Source organism: Marmota monax, unplaced genomic scaffold (assembly GCF_021218885.2).
Source record: "Marmota monax isolate L192 unplaced genomic scaffold, Marmota_monax_Labrador192_F-V1.1 WCK01_AAM20220418_F8-fsc00053, whole genome shotgun sequence".
Lineage (NCBI taxonomy): Eukaryota > Metazoa > Chordata > Mammalia > Rodentia > Sciuridae > Marmota > Marmota monax.
Genome location: NW_026693153.1, coordinates 9855017 through 9877448, shown reverse-complemented (window position 1 = coordinate 9877448; position 22432 = coordinate 9855017). Strand labels below are relative to the sequence as shown.

At 38.2% G+C, this 22432-nt stretch overlaps 1 protein-coding gene across 9 annotated transcripts in view; it reads left to right on the top strand.

Moving 5' to 3' along the window:
• The window catches only part of Epha6 (EPH receptor A6), an 850021-nt gene that overhangs the window by 798904 nt on the left and 28685 nt on the right, over positions 1-22432 (top strand). For all 9 annotated transcript variants that reach the window (XM_058582915.1, XM_058582914.1, XM_046455343.2 and 6 more), the window contains one exon: positions 19592-19741. In XM_058582915.1, coding sequence (XP_058438898.1) covers positions 19592-19741 — 150 coding nt within the window. The remainder of the gene's footprint in view (positions 1-19591; positions 19742-22432) is intronic.

Genomic DNA, 22432 nt, shown 5'->3' with positions numbered 1-22432 from the left:
ATACCAATTGAAGTGTGAAGCCCTTCTTCCTCTCCCCACCAGCCATTCCAAAAGCTGATCTTTGATCTTTTTCTTTTCTCCCATGTGAATTTGTTACCAACTTCTGTGAAAGTCTTTACCCTCTGTACTGCTATTATTTGTTTACATCTATGCCCCTCCTGTTAAAATGTGATTTCCCTGAGGACAAGGAGCACTTCAGCACCTGGCATGGAAGATATGTCTGAAAACAGTTTGATCAAAGAAAGATTAAGAGAATGAATGAATAAATGCCATGAGTGGCCCTAAACGTCTCTCTGGTGACATCCTTTATGAACTGAAAATGTAGATAAAGAAATTTCCCCTTTCTTATTTCCTTATCATCAACTAAGTTCATAAAGATGATTCAGAAGGAACTAAAAAGTAAAATTTGAATTCCACTTATACAATATGAGCCTGAGATTGTGCTTTCCCTTTTACATCATTTGCCTAACATCCCATTCTGTTATCTCCTTAGTAAATAATCAGTGAGTTTCCATTATAATCATAACAACATACTAAATACTGTAAAGATTATAAAGAGGAATAAAAGATCTTTTAGAGCCAGGAGTAGTGATGTGCACACCTGTAATCTCAGCCACTCGGGAGACTGAGGCAGAGGATCACAAGTTCAAGACCAGCCTGTAACTTAGCAAGACTCTATTTCAAAATAAAAATTTAAAACACTGCAAATGTAGCTTAGCAGTAGAACACCCCTGGTTATCCCTAGTAACACACACACACACACACACACACAAAGACCTTTCAGTGTTTTTATAACTTTTCATGGGAGACATTATAGTAGGTCCCCCCCAAGGCTATCCTAAGGGGATATGTTCCAGATTCCAAGTGTATGCCTGAAACCATGGATAGCACCAAACCCTATGTATATTATATATTGTATATTATACATACATATACATATATATGTATTTCCCATACATAAATACCTATGATGAAGTTTTATTTATAAATTAGGTACAGTAAGAGATTAACAACAATAATAAAATAATCACAACAATATACTATAATAAAAGTTCTATGAATTCATTCATGCTCTCATAATAATCTTATTGAATCATATTTTCCCTTCTTGTGATGATATAACAGTGCCTACATGCTGAGATGGAGTGCAGTAAATAATATATACATTGTAATACAGCATTGGAGCAATTATTAAGTAAAAGATTATAACCACAGCAGACTGCAACAGCTGATCTGATGATCAGGTTGGCTGCTAAGTTATTAACAGGTGAGTACCTATACATTGGGAAAATGCTGGACAAAGAGATTACTTATTCTCAGGGAAGTAAGCAGCAGGAGAGCACAAGATTTCAGTGTGCTACCCAGAGTGACATGCAATTTTTCATTTTTTAATAGGATGCTGCCTAGGCTAAACTAGTGCCCTGGCTATTCACAGGTATGATCCAACTATTGATCACCATGTGCAACCTAGTGGTCCTCTGCTCTCAGAAGACCATCATATTAGTGCCAAACTCAGTGTAGACAGCATAGCATACTATAGGCTCAACCTCTGGGCTCAAGTGATCCTCCTGCCTTAGCCTCTGAAACCTGGGATAACAGGCACACCACCATGCCTGAGTCAGCCTGCAATTTAAAATTTGTGAGGTTTTTTTTTTTTTTATTTCTGGGGTCATTTAATATCTTTGGACCACAATTGACCATGGGACCACATTGATACTATGGAAAGTAAAATCATGGATTCGGGAGATGGGGGATTATACAGCCACACTTTAAAAACCTAGAAGATACACAATGCTAACTGCCTAATGAGGGAGGCAGATGGGTGCTACAGACAGATGTAAGAGGAGAAATCACTTTGGTCATGAAAAAAATTAGGATACAAAGGACTGGTAGGTTTTCAGTAGAAGATAAGTTGAGAAGACATTCAGTATTAGAATAAACAAGTGTGTAAATTTCTCAACTATGAACCTAAATATCAGAAAATGATGTTCTGTATTTTAATCAGTTTAACCCCAATTTTAAAACTTATTCAAAATACTAACATTTTAATAATTCTCTCAGTCAAAAATCTACCTATGAGAGCATACACCAAGCACTAAGCAGCCGAATTCCGGCTCCAGGAACTGAGCCCGCGGGGACTGCTTCTTGGAGCTTACACTTATAGGAGCTTACACCAATCACGGAGCGGCCGAGTTCCGGCTCCCGGAACTTCCCTGGACCGGGGCTAGGAGCCCGCGGAAACTGCGTCTCGGTCCGTGTCCTGCTGAGGGCCGGTCAGGACTCACCCGTTGTTTTGGTTGCCCGGCAAGGGGAACGAAATGCTGCCATTCGCATAGGATACCAACATGGCAGAGATCTGATGTCAGCAGAAAGCGGCGGAGGAGAGAACTTCATCAATACCAGCGGTGACATAAGCAGTTGGTCTCCTGGTAGGGGGGGTGAGGCACAGTCACGCGAGTCTCCTCAATTTGTCCTCGAGCCAGAGGGGAGGAGCCGGGCCGCCGCCAGCGCCTGGAGCAGGCCCAGCGGCTCGCCAGCGTGGTGACCGCATGACCCCAATTGGAGAGGGGGCGGAGCGAAGCCGCCACCCACACCCGCAAGGTGGGCAGACCCGCGACCCAGTGGTACATGGGCGTGGTAGGAGGGGCAGGGCAGAGCTGCCCTTCGCGCTTGCAAGGTAAACAGACCTGTGACAGCCTGGCGGGTCAGGCCCAGTGGCCTGCCAGTGTGGTACACACGTCACCCCAACTGGAGTAGGGGCAGAGCAGATCCTTCTCCCAAGCCCGGATCAGGCCCTGCCAGTGTGGTGGTCACGTGACCCCAATTGGAGTGGGGGCGGAGCGGAACCGCCACCCGTGCCCGCAGGGTGAGCAGACCAGTGATCAACCTGCAGATCAGGCCCAGGGGTCCGCAGGCATGGTAGGAGGGGCAGGGCAGATCCGCCGCCCGCGCCTCCAAGGTAGGCAGACCTGCAACAGACCGGCGGATCAGGCCCAGGAGCCTGCCGGCGTGGTACAAACACCACCCTAATTGGAGTAGTGACAGAGCAGAGTCGCCGCCCGTGCCAGGAACAGGCCCAGCGTCCTGCAGGCGGGGTAGTCACGACACCCCAATTGGAGTAGGGGCAGAGCAGAGCCTCCACCCGTGCCCGAAAGGTGGGCAGATCTGCGACCGACCAGCGGGACAGGCCCAGTGGCCTGCCGGTACGACAGACACGTCACCCCATTTGGAGTAGGGGCAGAGTAGAGCCGCCGCCCGCGACTGCAGGGTAGGCAAACCTGCAACCGACCGGCGGATCAGGCCCGGTGGCCTGCCGGCGTGGTACACTCGTCACCCCAATTGGAGTAGGGGCAGAACAGAGCCGCCGCCAGCTCCCAGAACAGGCCCAGTGACCTGCCGGCGTGATAGCCACGACACCCCAATTGAAATAAGGAGAGAGCAGAGCCGCCGCCCGCGCCTGCAGGAAAGATACGCAAGCAGTATGAAAAGACAAGGAAAGAAAGGACCACAAGCAATGCAGGTCAACGCAACTTTAGAAGAGGTAACAGCTGCAGCAGATGGAATGTCAGATAAAGAATTCAGGATATACATGCTTCAGATGATCTGGAGTATCAAGGAAGACATTAAACAGCAAAATCAGACAATGAAAGATCACTTCGACAACGAATTACGCAAACAAATCCAGGAAGCAAAGGATCAACTATACAGGGAGATAGAGGTTATAAAAAACAAGCAATCAGAAATCCTAGAAATGCAGGAAGCAATAAACCAACTTAAAACTCAATGGAGAATACTACCAGCAGAGTAGAACACTTAGAAGATAGAACATCAGACAATGAAGACAAAGTATTTCAACTGGAAAAGAACATAGACAGCTCAGCAAGACTGTTAAGAAACCATGAGCAGAACATCCAAGAAATATGGGATAACATTAAGAGACCAAACTTAAGAGTCATTGGGATACAGGAAGCTACAGAGCTCCAAACCAAAGGAATGAGCAGTCTATTCAATGAAATAATACAAGAAAACTTCCCAGACTTGAAGAATGAGACAGAATCCCAAATCCTAGAAGCCTACAGGACGCCGAATGTGCAAAATCATAAGAGATCCACACCTAGACACATTATAATGAAGATGCCCAACATACAGAATAAGGAGAGAATTTTAAAAGCTACAAGAGAAAGGAAGCAGATTACATTTAGGGGTAAGCCAATCAGGATAACAGCTGATCTTTCAACACAGACTCTGAAAGCTAGAAGATCCTGGAATAACATATTTCAAACACTGAAAGAAAATGGGTTCCAACAAAGAATTGTGTTTCCAGCGAAATTAAGCTTCAGGATGGAAGATGAAATTAAAACCTTCCACGATAAACAAAAGTTTAAAGAATTCGCAGCTAGAAAACCATCTCTTCAAAACATCCTCGCCAAAGCATTACAGGAAGAGGAAATGGAAAATAATAATGAAAACCAACAGTGGGAGGTAGGACAGTAAAGGGGGGGGGGGAAATAATCAAAGAGGAAAACAAACCATGTTTAGTAACACAAATAAACAAATATGGCTGAAAGAACAACCCATATCTCAATAATAACCCTAAATGTTAATGGCTTAAACTCACCAATTAAGAGACACAGGCTAGTAGAATGGATCACAAAACAAGACCCAACAATATGCTGCCTACAGGAGACGCATTTGATAGGAAAAGACATACATAGGCTGAAGGTGAAAGGTTGGGAAAAATCATATCACTCATATGGACTTCGGAAACAAGCAGGCGTGTCCATACTCATATCAAATAAAATAGATTTCAAGCCAAAGTTAATCAAAAGAGATAAAGAGGGACACTACATACTGCTTAAGGGAACCATACACCAACAAGACATAACAATCATAAATATTTATGCCCCAAACAATGGTGCAGCTATGTTCGTCAAACAAACTCTTCTCAAGTTCAAGAGTCTAATAGACCACCACACCATAATCATGGGAGACTTCAACACACCTCTCTCGCCACTGGACAGATCTTCCAAACAAAAGTTGAATAAGGAAACTATAGAACTCAATAACACTATTAATAACCTAGACCTAATTGACATATATAGAGTATACCACCCAACATCAAGCAGTTACACTTTTTTCTCAGCAGCACATGGATCCTTCTCAAAAATAGATCATATATTATGTCACAGGGCAACTCTTAGACAATATAAAGGAGTAGAGATAATACCATGCATCTTATCTGATCATAATGGAATGAAACTGAAAATCAACGATAAAAGAAGGAAGGAAAAAGCATACATCACTTGGAGAATGAACAATAGGTTACTGAATGATCAATGGGTTATAGAAGACATCAAGGAGGAAATTAAAAAATTCTTAGAGATAAATGAAAACACAGACACAACATATCGGAATCTATGGGACACATTGAAAGCAGTTCTAAGAGGAAAATTCATTGCTTGGAGTTCATTCCTTAAAAAAAGAAAAAACCAACAAATAAATGATCTCATACTTCATCTCAAAATCCTTGAAAAAGAAGAGCAAAACAACAGCAAAAGAAGTAGAAGGCAAGAAATAATGAAAATCAGAGCTGAAATTAATGAAATCGAAACAAAAGAAACAATTGAAAAAATTGACAAAACTAAAAGTTGGTTCTTTGAAAAAATAAACAAAATCGACAGACCCTTAGCGATGCTAGAGAAGAGAAGAAGAGAGAGAACTCAAATTACTAGCATACGGGATGAAAAAGGCAATATCACAACAGACACTTCAGAAATACAGAAGATAATCAAAAACTATTTTGAATCCTTATACTCCAATAAATTAGAAGATAGTGAAGGCATAGATAAATTTCTTAAGTCATGATCTGCCCAGATTGAGTCAGGAGGATATAGAAAACCTAAACAGACCAATATCAATTGAGGAAATAGAAGAAACCATAAAAAGACTACCAACTAAGAAAAGCCCAGGTCCGGATGGGTATACAGCAGAATTTTACAAAACCTTTAAAGAAGAACTAATACCAATACTTTTCAAGCTACTTCAGGAAATAGAAAAGGAGGGAGAACTTCCAAATTCATTCTATGAGGCCAACATCACCCTGATACCTAAACCAGACAAAGACACTTCAAAGAAAAAAACTACAGACCAATATCTCTAATGAACCTAGATGCAAAAATCCTCAATAAAATTCTGGCGAATCGGATACAAAAACATATCAAAAAAATTGTACACCATGATCAAGTAGGATTCATCCCTGGGATGCAAGGCTGGTTCAATATACGGAAATCAATAAATGTTATTCACCACATCAATAGACTTAAAAATAAGAACCATATGATCATCTCGATAGATGTGGAAAAAGCATTAGACAAAGTACAGCATCCCTTTATGTTCAAAACTCTAGAAAAACTAGGGATAACAGGAACATACCTCAATATTGTAAAAGCAATCTATGCTAAGCCTCAGGCTAGCATCATTCTGAATGGAGGAAAACTGAAGGCATTCCCTCTAAAATCTGGAACAAGACAGGGATGCCCTCTCTCTCCACTTCTGTTCAACATAGTTCTCGAAACACTGGCCAGAGCAATTAGACAGACGAAAGAAATTAAAGGCATAAAAATAGGAAAAGAAGAACTTAAATTATCACTATTTTCAGATGATATGATTCTATACCTAGCAGACCCAAAAGGCTCTACAAAGAAACTATTAGAGCTAATAAATGAATTCAGCAAAGTGGCAGGCTATAAAATCAACACGCATAAATCAAAGGCATTCCTGTATATCAGCGACAAATCCTCTGAAATGGAAATGAGGACAACCACTCCATTCACAATATCTTCAAAAAAAATAAAATACTTGGGAATCAACCTAACAAAAGAGGTGAAAGACTTATACAATGAAAACTACAGAACCCTAAAGAGAGAAATAGAAGAAGATCTTAGAAGATGGAAAAATATACCCTGTTCATGGATAGGCAGAACTAACATCATCAAAATGGCGATATTACCAAAGTTCTCTATAGGTTTAATGCAATGCCAATCAAAATCCCAACGGCATTTCTTGTAGAAATAGAGAAAGCAATCATGAAATTCATATGGAAAAATAAAAGACCCAGAATAGCAAAAACAATGCTAAGCAAGAAGTGTGAATCAGGCGGTATAGCGATACCAGACTTCAAACTATACTACAGAGCAATAGTAACAAAAACAGCATGGTACTGGTACCAAAACAGGCGGGTGGACCAATGGTACAGAATAGAGGACACAGAAACCAATCCACAAAACTACAACTACCTTATATTTGATAAAGGGGCTAAAAGCATGCAATGGAGGAAGGATAGCATCTTCAACAAATGGTGCTGGGAAAACTGGAAATCCATATGCAACAAAATGAAACTGAATCCCTTTCTCTCGCCATGCACAAAAGTGAATTCAAAATGGATCAAGGAGCTTGATATCAAATCACAGACGCGCCATCTGATAGAAGAAAAAGTTGGCTCCGATCTACAATCGGTGGGGTCGGGCTCCAAATTCCTCAATAGGACACCCATAGCACAAAAGTTAATAACTAGAATCAACAAATGGGACTTACTCAAACTAAAAAGTTTTTTCTCAGCAAAAGAAACAATAAGAGAGGTAAATAGGGAGCCTACACCCTGGGAACAAATCTTTACTCCTCACGCTTCAGATAGAGCCCTAATATCCAGAGTATACAAAGAACTCAAAAAATTAGACAATAAGAGAACAAACAACCCAATCAACAAATGGGCCAAGGACCTGAACAGACACTTCTAAGAGGAGGACATACAGTCAATCAACAAGTACATGAAAAAATGCTCAACATCTCTAGCTGTCAGAGAAATGCAAATCAAAACCACCCTAAGATACCATCTCACTCCAGTAAGATTGGCAGCCATTAGGAAGTCAAACAACAACAAGTGCTGGCGAGGATGTGGGGAAAAGGGTACACTTGTACATTGCTGGTGGGACTGCAGATTGGTGCAGCCAATTTGGAAAGCAGTATGGAGATTTCTTGGAAAGCTGGGAATGGAGCCACCATTTGACCCAGCTATTCCCCTTCTTGGTCTATTCCCTAAAGACCTAAAAAGAGCATGCTACAGGGACACTGCTACATCGATGTTCATAGCAGCACAGTTCACAATAGCAAGACTGTGGAACCAACCTAGATGCCCTTCAATAGACGAATGGATAAAAAAAATGTGGCATTTATACACAATGGAGTATTACTCTGCATTAAAAAATGACAAAATCATAGAATTTACAAGGAAATGGATGGCATTAGAGCAGATTATGCTAAGTGAAGCTAGCCAATCCCTAAAAAACAAATGCCAAATGTCTTCTTTGATATAAGGAGAGTAACTAAGAACAGAGTAGGGACGAAGAGCAGGAGAAGAAGATTAACATTTAACAGGGATGAGAGGTGGGAGGGAAAGGGAGAGAGAAGGGAAATTGCATGGTAATGGAAGGAGACCCTCAGGGTTATACAGTGGAGGGGGTAGAGAGAGAGGAGGGGAGGGGAGGGGAGAGGTGGGGAGGGGGGAGGGGGGAGGATGGGAAAGGCAGCTGAGCACAACAGACACTAGTATGGCAATTTGTAAATCATTGGATGTGTAACTGATGTGATCCTGCAATCTGTGTATGGGGTGAAGGTGCGAGTTCATAACCCACTTGAATCAAAGTGTGGAATATGATATGTCAAGAAATTTGTAATGTTTTGAACAACCCACAATAAAAAATTTAAAAAAATAAAAAAAATTAAAAAAAAAAAGTTAAAATACCTGCTCAAATATAAAAGGGCAGAATAAGTTGTCATCACATTATTGTCAAAGTGAATGAAAAAGATAGTTCTAGGAAAATGGTGATAACTTTTTAAAAAGAAGTATAAAGAGTATATGGAACAGGGCGCAGTAGTATTTGCCTGTAATCCCAGTTACTCAAGAGGCTGAGGAAGGAGGATCACAAATTCAAAAAAAAAAAAAAATCTACCTATAAAATAGACTCATTTGTATGGAACATTGTTTTATATTTCCAGCTCCAAATACTTCTAGATTTTTTAAAATTTCTTACCCACCTTTGGGTGTGAGCCTCAGCCTGTCCTTCCCCCAGAGTAATGCTGCCTGGGTTTTTCAGGAGGCTGCACCCTCTCTGTTGAGTGTTCATCCGTCTGAGTTGCTGGTCCCAAACAGACTGCCTATAAAGATGCCATCATGTCATCTTGTCTCTCCTCTTTGGATTACACCCAGAGCTAGCCTTCCTGACAAAGGATAATATGAGGTCACAGCTGCACTCTGAACTGATGTGTCACAACACTACATGTGGCAGCTGCAAAAGAAGACCTGCTTCTCAGATGTGTTCAAAGCACTGTGGATCTGTCAGGAACAGGCTGATTTAATGTATACAGTGCCTGTGGGCATGACAATGAGCATAGCAGTGATGCAGGAAGCAACTGAGCTTGGCTCTAACCCTTCTGTTTCCTCAGAGAGGTGAAGCTTGTTCTTTCTGTTTTAACCTAGTGAGGTATTATGTTTGTTAACAAATCATGAAATATGAATTAAAAGATCACGTAGTCTGATTGCCTCACCTTACAGAAATACCTATACGTTGCCCACAATCACACAACAAATTAGTGAACAAAGGATGAAAAGACAGCTTCACATTCGCTTTCTTTCTTTATATTGTGTACTGTTTCTCCAAAGTAAGCACCCTAGGATTTATGAGATTAATCCACTTTATACCTCCAAGTCCTATATACTTTCTTCATCATCTTTGAATATTTGCTTTCAAACAAGGTTTTAGATAATACTGGTATAAATTTAGGTACGCTTCACTTTTTACAATTTATTTTCCTAATGACAGGATCTAGATGTTTTCTCAAAATAAGTAGCATCCAACCATGAAGATAGGTGGTATATTAGGGTTCTTCAGAGAAACAGAACCAGTAGAATACACATAGTTATGTGCGGGAACTTACAAGGGCTATTGGTTCATGCAATTATGGAGGTTAAGGAGTCCCACAGTTTGCCATTTGCAAGCTAGAGGAACCAGAAAAGCTGGTGGTGTGATCTAGTTCAAATCCAAAGGCATGGTGGCCATTGTGCTGGTATGGGGCACAGGGGAAGTCCCAAACTCTAAAGACCCAAGAATCCAGAGTTGTATTGTCCAATCACAAGAGAAGTTAGACCTCCCAGCTTCAAAAGAGAGAGAGCAAAATTTCTTTTTGTTCTGTCTAGGAACTCAAAGGACTTTGATGATGCCCTTTCTCAGGTGAATCTTCTTTACTCAATAAGGTACTAATTGAAGTGGTAATTTCTTCCTACAAAGACACACTCAGAACCACCTTCAGAAGTAATGTTTCACAAGCTTTGTGGCTATTCCTTAACACAATCAAGTTACGCATAAAATTAACCGTCACATATGATAAGGGTTTTAATCACTGCTTTTTATTAGGATTATTTTCATAGTGTAACCTCTCATAAGAAAGGGAGCTATTCACTCTTTGTGTTGTTTATCAGTTTGAGGCCACTGAGATAAAAATGTTTTGTAAATTCTCAAGTGTTATATAGATGGAGAATTATAGTATCACTAAAGATTTTAAGCTATGAAATTTCTCAATACTAACAGTAGCAAATGAACCATAAGAGTTAATCCCTCACTCTCCTAAGTTGTGGGGTATATTTTTAAAAAATTACTTCAGTGCTAATTTCCATAGGTTTTTGCCATATACATTATAGATGAGAAGCTTTAAAAAGCTTCATTCGAGTATACCAGGGAGGGAAGACTAGGCTAGCTAGTCTTCTGTAAAAACAGACAAAAACAGAAAGAGACTAACTTGAGAGAGATGCTAGGGAAGAGTGCTGCTCTTCTCTGGTACCCAGAAAAGAGTGGGAACAGTATTTTTAATTCTATTATTGTCAGCTATCCCCGTGGGATTTTACCATAGAATATATTTTCAGAGCCGCAATGAATGACAGGTTATTTTGAAAAACTTGCCTGTACTGTCAGCCATATTTAAGTTATCTACACCCAGATACAATGGCAATGCTCATAATAATGTATATGTTTAATTCTCCCATATTACAGTAGCATTGTGTCCTACATTATCTCCCTTCTAGGATGGAATAGAAAATGTAATTTAACAGATGTCACCCAGAATGGTGTTATTTGTTGAATGATGTAGCACCTATGTTCTCAATGAAAGAGAATACTTAGAAATAGATGGTGATGAATTATTTTCCAGAACAATTTAGGAGGAAGCAAGTGAAAAGAATCCTGATTCTTGGGACTTTGAATAACATGTTAAGCACTGTTTTATTATGGGAACAAAAAAATTTGCATTCCCTGAGCTGCTTATACATTTAGACAAGGAATTAAAATGTAATATAGTTCCCAGCATATCGTGTGAGAAGAGAATGAGAGAGTCTTTCTGTAGAGTTAAAAACTTTTTTAACAAGTGGAAAACAAAACTGGTAATTTAGCTATTCATGTTTATTTGAAATGATTTCTCATCTGTCCCTATTCTTTTTGAAAATTACATTCTAAAATAAATTTCAACAGTAGATAATTGTTTATTTCATAATCAGAACAGGGAGGCTGAGTTGGAGTTAGAGTAGGGGGAGGAGCCTGACAGCAAAGCCTACAGGGCCAGAAGGATAATGGAAATAGGTCAAGTGTACCTGATGAGCACCTTAGCGAGAGGGTGGAGTGATGGAGCTCTAGAGAGCTCTGTCGACAGACATGTAGATTCACTTGAAAAACAACAGCAGCAACAATAACCACTTAGCCATGATAAAATTAGCTGCAAACCTATTTCAGGCCAAGGCCAAACAGTTGATAAACTCTGAGTTCATAAAATTCAGTACTCTGGACCTCAGGGAACACATTTGCTAAGATTCTGGGCACCGGAAGTTAAAGCCTCAGACAAGGGACACCATCAAGAAATCTTTGTCATATAAAAAATTATAAAAAAGGCTAGTCTCACATTTTTTTCTGTAACAATGCTACTTACCATAGATTTCTATAGTATTTATTATCTTATAAAATTATTGTCTTAGTCTATTTTGTGCTGCTATAACAGAATACTTAATACTGGATAATTTATTTTAAAAAAACAAAAATTTATTTCTTATAGTTACAGAGGCTGGGAAGTCAAAGGCCTATACCTGGTGAAGGGCTTTTTGCTGCCTACGTTACCCTGTGATACAAGTGCAAGAGAGAAAGACATTCTGTGCATGCGCAAGTAAGAAAGAGAGAAAGGAAGGGAACTGAACCAAACTCATTCTTTTATGAGGGACCCACTTCTGTGCTGATAGCATTAATATATTCAAGAGGGCAGAACCTTTATGACCTAGTCACAACTTAAACTGTCTCTCCAGCCCATGAATTCCGGAGGACACATTCAAACCATAGCAGTTATTAAGAACCAATGACTTCTGAAAACTAAAAAGTCAATCTAGCCGTGGTGTAATACCACACCTGTAATCTCAGCAGCTCAGGAGGCTGAGGCAGGAGGATCACAAATTCAAAGCCAGCCTCAGCAAAAGCGAGGTGCTAAGCAAATCCATGAGACCCTGCCTCTAAATAAAATATAGGTCTGGGGATGTGGCTCAGTGGTTGAGTGCCCCTAAATTCAATCCCCAGTACTCAAACAACAACAACAAAAAAGTCAATCTAGTAGACGAACAGAGTGGAATAGTGGTTATTAGAGACTGGGAAGGCTGGGTGTAATGGAAAGAAAATTAAATGAGGGTACCAAAACACAGAGGAGGAATTAATTCTAGTTTTCCACAGCACAGTAGGGTAACTGTTGGTTAAAACAATCTATGACATATTTCAAAATTATTACAAGAGTAAGAAATTCCTAGCACATAAAAATTATTAACATTTGAAGAGATGGAAATGCTTACTTCCTTGATGATTACACATTGTTATATGTAACAAATCATCACAATGTATCCCATAAAAATATGCAAATATTATGTCTCAATAAAAAGAGTGAATGATATATATTTGGAACACTATGCTTTTAAAAAGGGTCTTTCTTTTAGAGTAAGAAAATCCTAGTCTGGTATCTGTGAATTCCGTAGTACAGATGGAGAATCATTGTCCATATACCCCTGGGTACTCGACAGTGTCGCTGAGCATAGTTTGAAGGAATTTGTTTAATGCCTTGTCCAATGTGCCACAGTCTCATGTTTATTTAAAATGATTCATAGAGAAGAAAAACGCCTAAGAAAGACAAGCCCAGGCAATCATTTTCAAGCAGGTCATGCCGTAAGGCGGAAGTCTGGCCTGCCAACATTCAACTATGATGATGATCTTTGATGACAGAATTACACCTGTGAAATATTAAGATGCATATGATATGACCTCAATCTTGGAAGGGCACTTACAGAATAATGCAGGAATATAGGCATAGGACCAAGCTTATGGGACCAAGACACATAGATGTCCTTGAACTGGGCAAGACAAGGTCTAAATTACTAAAACTGGGTCAGATCCTGTCCATCAGTACAATTGAGTTGGTGTCTAAGACCCCTAAACCCTTGTCTGACTGCCAGGCAGAGAGATGCATGCCCCTGTAATCCCAGTGGCTCAGAAAATGTGGTAGGAAGATTGTGAGTTCAAAGCAGCCTCAGCAAAAGTGAGGTGCTAAGCAATTCAGTGAGACCCTGTCTCTAGATTTAAAAAAATACAAAATAAGGCTGGGGATGTGGCTCAGTGGTTGAGTGCCCTGAGTTCAAGGTCCTGTACCATCCCCCCCCCAAAAAAAAATAAGTTTTATCTGAGAAAGATCACCCTGGAGCCTGGCACTGTAGAGTGGTTTCAGTGACTCCAAATGAGAAATGTGGGGTACTGATCTGAACTAGAATCTAAGCAGGTCCAAAATAGACAAGGTACAAATGCACAAACTAAGGAAACAGCATTTACTAAATTCCTGCTATGTAGTAGCAGCTAAGAGGTATATATAAGAGGTTGATATGTATACTTTTTAGTTAATCCATTTAATAAATGTCATCTAGAAGTCAAAATATGTGAAGTGTCACCTTTGTGACTACAAATGGATTCCAACATTAGTCCTCCATTATTCTTCCAGTGAAGACATACCATCCCCATATTTTAGAAAAGAATAAAACTTCATATAACACCAGAATCACCCTAGATTAGCAAACCACAATGAAAGTGGGGTGTACATATCTCTCTGAGAAGGGGTAGGGAAATAGTTTTAAAAGGCATGCACAGAGGGTCTGGGAATGTAGCTCAGTGGTACAGCACCTGCTTAGCATGTGTGAGGCCCTGTGTCTGATGCCAGCACCACAAAAAGAGAGTAAAAAAAAAAAAAAAAAAAGGCATGCACAATCCTAGTGAGGGGTTTCAGTATAACTAGTGAGGTTTTTGAGATCTTTCTGTAATTTGCTATGATTTCCTGGGGCACCACAGTGAATTAAGGCAGAGTCTGAAGGATGTTGACCCCTCTGCCAGTGCTCACAAAATCAGACCACTTCTGCCACACAGAAAATCCCATTGACAAGAAAGTCAAATTTAAGGTAATCCTTCAGTAATCATATTAGTATTATCTTCTGACATTGATAAGTCTTCATATGATTTCTCCAAATAACTGGTGGTTATCCATTAAGAGTTAAAAAGCAAAAAGAACAGAAAATCCATGTTTTGGTGTCATACCATCCTAAGATCTTACTTGTCCACACTGTTACCTTTTTAAACAAGAAATATAAAGTTACTTTACCTCTTACTTGCCATCTAGAATGATTACTGTGACCTTTGAATTTTGGCCTAGGATGTGGCCCAAGAATGTATTTGTCCCCTCTTTTGTCTGCCATTAGCCTCTCCACTCACACAGTCTTGGTACCAGTGCTTTTGATCTATCTTATTACAATCTATTGGAAGCTGAGAGACCATGCACAAATGTTTAAAAATAAAAATCATTATGGCTTACTATTTAATAACCATTAATTCAAATACCCTCATTTTGCATATCTGAAATGTAAGTCTGGAGGGTTAAGACTTGCTCAGGGTCACATGATGAATTACAGTAGAGTTGCATCTCACTTGGAATTTGCAGTTCATGAAAAATAATATTGTTTAGTCAAAATTGCCACTACAAATTCTTTAAATTATCCTTTAAGCATAATAGATAAGTTTTCTGTGCCATAATTCTTATTCTCACTGAAGTTTGAATACCTCAGCTATCGATTGAGGACATAAGAAATGGAAAATCTGATGGCTATTTTTATTGTCTATTCAAACCATTTTCCTTTAAAGATAAACAATCAAATACAATGAGTGTGAAATGGAGAGGGACTTTATGAAAGTGTTTGCTTCTCTATGGAATCTCTCTTTGGGTCTCAGTATTTCGCCTCTATAACCTTACTGCATGTCAATTGACTGGTCACTCCTCTGAAGATCAGAGGGTTAAATTCCAAAACTCAGAAGTTAAATAAACATAGGAGACAACTCCACACCGGAGCTTTAGTGTAGACAAGGATGTTATGTTATGTACAGGTATACAGAATTCCTGGTTATCTCCTTAGTGCTTTTTCAGCTACCACCCACCACCTGTGTATTAGATAACAAGTTCTGACTATGACTTGGAATGTGGGGGGAAATGTTTACTAGCAACAGTTTCAGTTGCAATCTAGTTTGCTTATTTCCTGTTTCTCCTTTTTTCGCTAAATGATGAAGCTTGCCACATAAAAAGGAATTATTGAATGACATTGCTTTTGAGTTACATTCAGTCATTTTGATCAGCATCTTTGGTAACTTTTTATCTTTCATAAACATATGGTAAAGCAAGGAGTAATGTTCCGGTGATTGGGATTTCAAATCTAAAGTATTATTTGTTCATTTCTGAAACCTGAAACAAACACCTGGTGGTTAACGTTTTGAGGAAAAAATAAAAAGCACCTTAGTGCATTCCCTTTATAATTCAAGATCTGGGTGAAAACAGTAAGCAAGATTAAGCCACAAACATTTAAATTGTTCTATACTATTCTTTTAAATGAACTTGGCTTCTATTTCTCTACTGCAGGAAGTAGAGACCAGGCAAGAGTATTTAAATGCCTCTTTCTTGCTTTCTCATATTGCAATTAGAACTAAACTATATTTAACACATATCATCCCAGTGGAAAAAAATGATTTGAATGCTTCCTTACCTCTCTTACATATATGTTCAAAATTTTTCCATTCTGTGCATACTATCAGGTTCACTTTATAATGCATTTTTGTTATTTTGCATTGTGTTTTCTACCCTAAACTTTTACTCCTTTTTTTTCAAATTTTAAGATTTTTTTCTAGCTAACACTTTCACTTCAAGATAACACTTGTAATAGAATTTGAAATAAAGATGTACTGTTCAATTTGCAGTAGTGTTAATTTTAACAAATACTTTGAAAAAAATGTTAGTTTTTGACTGTGGCAGAGTATTAATTAGTCTGCTAGTATTGCTATGAGAAAATACCACAGACTTGGTAAAAAAGAAATTTATTCCTCACAGTTCTGGAGGCTATGTCCAAGATCAAGGTATTAGCAAGTTTGGCTCCTCCTGAGGACTCCCTTTTTGGCTCACAGATGGCTGACTGCTTCTCAAGGATGTCCTCATATGGCCTTTTCCCTGTGCCTGCATGACTCTGGGGGCTCTTCATCTTCTTATTAGGATACACCAGTCATTTGGAGGACAGTCATACCCTTATGACTTCATTTAACCTTAATTACCCCTTTAAAAATCCTGCCTTTAAATATAGCCACATTGGGGCTTAGAGCTTCAGCATATGAATTTTAGGGGAACACGGTTCAGTTCATGATAGGTAGTGATGCTATTTATCAAATGTTATGAACTAGCTTCCCCTTGAGGGTAAAATAAAATCTCATGAAGGAAAGTGATAAAGTCATCATTTATATGTGATATTGTCATTTGAAATATAAATGTGTGAATCACTAATATAAGATGTGAGACATTATTTATAAAAATGAATGAGTAAATGACCATAAAATAACCATTAACTTGTGTGTGTGTGTGTGTGTGTGTGTGTGTGTGTTGGGAGGGACTGTCTTAACTTACAAAGATTTTGCAAAGGAACACTCAGGCAGACTATAATTGTCATTCATCCAGGCAGATTAGCAGTTCCACATATTGTTTGCCAGAACAAAGAAAGATCCAGAGTCAGAAATGCTAGATGAAACTACTGCTCTGCTGTTGTAATGTCAAATCTACAGATACCGTGTTTATTCTCTGAATGCGTGGCTTCCATACTTGAAACAAGCGTGAGTTTTACTCAATGTTCAGAGCCACAAAACTGAGGCACTTTAGCCCCAAACATACAAAACGCAAAGAATGCGGTAGTATTAATGCACAAATACAAGTTAGAGTACCTTTGTCCCTCAATCATAATCATAAAGATTATACCAGTTTTCTCAGAACACCACTTTATGTTCAGTTAATGGAACATTAACACTGTTTCCATTTCTGATTTTAGTGTCTTAGATTAGTATTCCTATATTTAGCAGATAAAAATATAGGATATCCATTTAAATTAGAATTCCAGATAAATGATGAATATTTTTAGTATACACAGATCTCATTTAATATTTGGGTCACGCACAAAAACATTCTTCATGGGATATACTTATCCTTAAAAAAATTGTTATTTGTCCAAAACTCAGATTTAACTATTGGACCTGTATCTTCTCTGGCAACCCTACTTTAAAAGAATAAATCCTATCTCCTTGCACTTCCCTGCCCACCAGCTGCTATCATCAATTTTGTAAATTTAATTTTCTGGTCTAATTTGGTACTACTTTAAACTTCTGCCCCAAAACATGAAAACTCCAGGCTTTCTTCAGGATTTCTTCCATTATTTTGTCATGATATGTGGTAATAACTATCTGTGTTAAAACACTGAAGTTACTTGTGTCCAATTTTCCCCCCATGCTGAAGTATTGACTTCTGTAAATCAATGTCCCATAATTCTGTTTTGAAAGCACTGGTAGAACTTTAGGTTCCTAATAAGATAGTGAGGAATCTCTAAACCTCTCAATCTCTAATCTCTGAACTCTGTTTGCTCACTTTTAAAACCAGGGAAACCAGCTGAAGGTATTTACCCCAAGGTTCTTTCTAACAATTTTATGGTTTGAGTCTTTGAAATGAGAGTTCCATTAATTCTCTAATTTGCCTTGTGAAACATAAATTGTTCCTATTTTGAGTGAATTCTTTTACTCTTCAAGTATGTACTGTTTAGATTACTAAATAAGTCATGATTAGATTATTATTCAGTTAATAAATTCAGCTTTAATCTAAATTCCTCAAGGGCCAGAAACACATTCTTCCTTTCTTTTCACCCTTACTACTTGAAACACCAGACTTTGCACACAGTGGGTGATCACCTGCTGTTATCATGAAAATGGTGATGTTGGAACAATCCCATTGTAGTGGGTTCTTAAGATGAAGATAATTTTGCCCTCAATGGAAGATAATGGAAGATAATTTTGCCCTCAATCTCCACTATTTGAGAGCAGTCTGGGAGCCACTCCTTGTTCTCTAGCTCCATCTAGTGGCATCCTGGTTGCTTGCAGCTGCTCATCCTGACATTTCAGAGGGGCAGAGATTTTAAAGATTGTAAATCAAATGGATGAATTGTTTTATTCTTGTCATTACAGTATAAAGGGGTTTATAGAGTGTTTCAACAGATAAAATGTAATAAATGTTAATAAAAGTTAAGTATAACAGAATGGTGGGCTTTAATACTTGAGCAGTATAGATTGAATTCATGCCATTTAATCTCTTTAAATATGTTCAAATGCTAACTAGAACACTGAAGAAAGAAAATATAAAGTAACCTACAGTGTTCAAAAAATATTATTCTTCTCAGGTGTTCTAGTATAGAGTTAAAGAACATTTCTAAATAAATGTAATAGCCAACAAAAGAAAAGGAAATAAAATTTTGGTAAACATGGGGTTGGTGCAGAACGTCACAGCTCTGTGTTTAACTACTTGTCTTCAATTAAATTAGAGCTTTATCATCATTATTATTTATAAATGCAATACAATGTTTAATGAGTGTTCAATGAAATTTAGTTTTAATGTTCTATAATCTGGAACTCTCTTCAAGTGGCATAATAGTGGGCTTAATTGTGTGAATCTAAGGTAAAAATACATTTAATAAATGAAATAAAATATTTCTGAAGTGTAACTTTTTTCCATTAAAACTGTTTTTTTTTCTTTTTTTACAGAATAACTATTAAGGGAAAATATTTCTGACATTTTAACATAATTCTGGCTTTCTTTTTTAAATACTTTTTAGCTGTCAATGGACCTTTATTTTATTTACTTATACACAATGCTGAAAATCAAACCCAGTGCCTCACACATGCTAGGCAAGCACTCTACCACTGAGCCACAACCCCAGACCTCTGGATTTCTTTTGATTTTAATTTAAAACACTAATATTACTATAAAGTATTTAGATCTTTCTAACAAAAGACGTTTAATTGAAGAACATTTTGTTTCTTATTTCACTTGTGGGCCAGCTGAAAAAAATCTTCACTTTGCTTTTCAGGGTGGGAAAATCCCTATAAGGTGGACAGCCCCAGAAGCTATTGCCTATAGAAAATTCTCCTCTGCAAGTGATGCATGGAGCTATGGCATCGTCATGTGGGAGGTCATGTCCTATGGAGAGAGACCTTACTGGGAAATGTCTAACCAAGATGTAAGTACATGGAGACTTCAGTCATTTTGTGAAAATAAACACTTAAGCCTTGGGGGAGAAATACACCTTTTATCCTCACACAAATTAGCCCTATCTTTCTGTGAGTTGCTCAGTGCCAGAGGCTGGGTTTGAGAAGTGAGGAACCCTTTACCTTCAGCTGATTTTGGATCCTGGGGTCAGCTGATGGGCTTTGCCCTGTGAGTATCTTATCCATTTCTTAATCATTGTTCTAATGAAGCAAGACTGTGCTAATGAACTGGCCTTGACCTACAAGTAAAACAAAACAAAACAAAAAAAGAATAATGTTTACTTTTCATTTTTTTCATAGAAAATTCAATGAACAACTGTCAAAAGCTAGATACCACTTAGAAGAAAAAGAATGAATGCTTTCAATGCATTATAGATATACCATCTAGTAAGGCTCTTTTGAGATAGATGATCATTTGTGCAATTGTTCTAGAACCTGTCCATAGTGACAGGAACAGTGATCAGAAGATGTAGGTATCCCAACAATGCCAATAAGCTGGCAATATGTCTCATTCCCCACTTCCTCATCTCAGAATTCAGGCTTTAACTACTCACTTGCCTTCCTCAAAGCATCTGATGGTTCTGAGACAAGGGTGAAGGGAAATCACCTCTAATGTGATTTTGAATGTTCATATATGCAAAAAAGACTATGTAATCATAAATAAGCCCTAAACCATACAGAATACAACTATTGCAATATCCTGTTCCTTTTTTCAGTTAATCACTTGAGCAACCCGCCCAGACCTCCTCACCCCACACTTAGATTCTTCCTCCCTGGCTTTCAAATTGTTCAATTCTCTAAAGACTTAATCACAGAGAAAGTTTATGCTCTTCTAATGTGGGATACAGACACATTGGGCTTTTGGTCAGCTGAGCAAAGCTAATGTTTCTCCCTGTCATGTAGTATTACTTTTGCAGCTGAGTCCTGCTTATTTCTGTGAGTGTATATGAACTCTGAGAGAATGCCAAGTTCAGAAACCCACACAGCAGCAGGTTTGAGGTCAAACACACTGCTCATTCCTTGCTCTCCCAGTCACAACAACAAAACCGAAAGCCAGTGTGGCTGGGTGCTGTAGAACATCTAGCCTCACACACAAAGAGACCATATACAGCAATCTCTGCTCTACCCCTGAAACTTAGGCATTTTAGAGCCACATCATCTACCTAGAGCCTAGTATTCTCCAGAGAATCTGATTTGAAGGACCTCATTGCTCTTCCCTGACACTGGACCTTGTTTGGGGCAATTCCTGACCTCCTTTTTAGCTCTTCCTAATGTTGAGTTCTAGGAGCAGAAATCTGTCCCTTCACTGCTGAAAAGAACTCACATTTTTTTGTTATGGCTTTTATTTGTTTTTCTTGTTAATATGTTTATTTTGATTTTTAACCAGTTAACTATACTTAAGCAATAGAAACCATGAATTCAGTCACTACTCTAAACCCAAGAGTCTACTTGTCCTGGTTTGATATGACTAAAATATGCCATTCAAGCAAATCCCTAGAATTAGGTCCCTTCTAGATGAGTTATAGTCCTCACTGTATAGAAGCTGCTGTACTTTAAGTACCTTCTTAACTAGTATCCTACTTAGTCTTTGTGTTAACCTGTTCCCTGACAGAAATGCAATTTTAAAAATTGCCTCAGAGGATATAGTAATATACCCATAAGAGTAAACAGTTCTTCGGCATCCACAGATGACATGTAAATTTATTTGCACATTATATACAAATGCTGTACCAATATATTCATTTAAAAACATTTATCGGGTGCTTTCTCGAATATAGGAACTAGAGATACAAAAGAGAACAAGTGTAACACCTAGAAAGAACCATAAGGATTATTTTGTTCAATCCCATTGTTTCCTTGGTCACAAAACTGAAGCATAGATAAGTGACATGATTTTCCTAAAAATCACATATTAAGTGATTCGTCAGTACACTTAGAAAATAATTCCAATAAACTTCTATAATAAGTTGTGGCCAACGAAAAGAGAAGAGGGAATAATTGTGTCTTTCATGGTGGTTTGGTGTAGGGTCCACGGTAGCTCCTCACATAGAAGTAGTGATTTCATGGCCTTGTGAAATTTACATTTTAATGGGAGACAGATATACTATAAATAAAATTAAAAATTAGAGACAAAATAAATAATTAAAATATATAATATGTGACATGATAATCACTATTATGGAGATAAAAAGAAGAGGAAGATAAATGCTGAGGACTTCATTAAAATAAATTATGTATATTATAAAATATATTCATAAGTCATTCATGTTCAGAAAATTCATAACTAGTCATTCTTTTTAGACATTCATAAATAGTTATTTTATAATGGAAGAGACAAATAAATATAAAGAACACATACATGATGTTTCTAGTCCCCTAATTTTTCTTACCTCCTCGGGTACATTGTAGTCACCTATTTAGTTACTGTGGCAATGGTTATGTGAATCATAATTCAACCACAAAAGTCACTTACCTTTTCAAAGTACCAACATTCTGTGACCAATAAATCCATTAAAGGGACTGGGTCAAAAGATTTTTTAATGTCTCTTTTAACAATAACATGCTATGATTTTATAATCACTGAAAAAAAATCATTGTCACCCTTTTCTCAGCAAATGAATGATTTAAATTGCTCTTTCTTGAAGTTTAGGATTATTCAGATC